At 31.2% G+C, this 1121-nt stretch overlaps 1 protein-coding gene across 1 annotated transcript; it reads left to right on the top strand.

The window, feature by feature from the left end:
• Nucleotides 1–317: 317 nt before the first annotated feature.
• LOC115239970 (aminopeptidase Q-like) lies at nucleotides 318–911 on the top strand (the record flags this gene model as incomplete). The annotated part of the gene is made up of 1 exon (XM_029814904.1): nucleotides 318–911. A coding segment is annotated over one exon (498 nt), but the record flags the coding sequence as incomplete, so codon positions are not given.
• Between the last annotated feature and the right edge of the window lie 210 nt (nucleotides 912–1121).

Here is a 1121-nt window from a genome sequence, read left to right on the forward strand (position 1 = left end):
AAATAATTTTTGAAAACAATTGTATATTTATGTTTAATTATTATATACATATATAAATATATAATTATATATGATATATGTACATTTATGTTTAATAATTATGTTTAATTATTGTAACAAAATAATATTAACAAATTTTTAAAGAAGTACACGCGTACGCACATTTTGGGAAATTTCATTACTTTATTCGAGAGCGTTAATATATGTCACATCCAGACTCTACAAGAATGTCACGTATTATTATCCAAACATGAGTCATAAACCACATTTACATATTTTCCAATCACTTCACTTATCCTCATTTACAGTAACGAAAATTTATCGTTATCAGAAACGTGTCATTGAAATGTGGTAGGTGGTTGGCCGCATCGCATTTCGAGGCGACTTGGGCGCGACGAGCTTTTCCATGTTGGGATGAGCCGGCATTAAAAGCCACTTTCGATATCTCCATAAAACATCATCAAAATTACACAGCTTTATCAAATATGCCGATACGAGAACAATCGGATGACGACAACGAAGACGGCACAGTATGGACGCACTTTGACACGACTCCCATCATGTCAACTTATCTCGTGGCGTTTGTAGTGTCTGATTACGTTCGTGTTCCTAATGAAAATGAGACAGTCAACATGTGGTGCAGATCAAAATTGGCGCCGTACACAAAATTTGCACAAGAAGTTGCCGAAAAATCTGGACGACTATTGACAGAATATACCAATAGCACTGATAAAGTTCCGAAAATGGATCACGTAGCGGTCCCACAATTCACAGCTGGTGCCATGGAAAATTGGGGACTTATTATTTATGTGTAATATATATGTTTTAAGAAAAATGCCAATAGAATAACGCATGTCTGTATCAGTTCTCTTGCGTTACATAAATTGAAAATTCTTTTTACTTTTGCTAAATTATTATTGATTTTGCATATTTCGTGTTGAATATTATAACTTTATTATTTTTGATAATTATGATTATTACTTTGTTTTATTTTTTAAAATAACAAAACCATTTTTTTGTAAAAAAAGTAGTTTTCAAAATTTTTGATTATTTAAATAATTTGAGATTAAAATTAAGGTAAATATTCGGATTAACTTACATCTCACGGATCGTTTTCATTT

This window comes from Formica exsecta, unplaced genomic scaffold, assembly GCF_003651465.1.
Source record: "Formica exsecta isolate Colony F162 unplaced genomic scaffold, ASM365146v1 C16387772, whole genome shotgun sequence".
NCBI classification, from domain to species: domain Eukaryota; kingdom Metazoa; phylum Arthropoda; class Insecta; order Hymenoptera; family Formicidae; genus Formica; species Formica exsecta.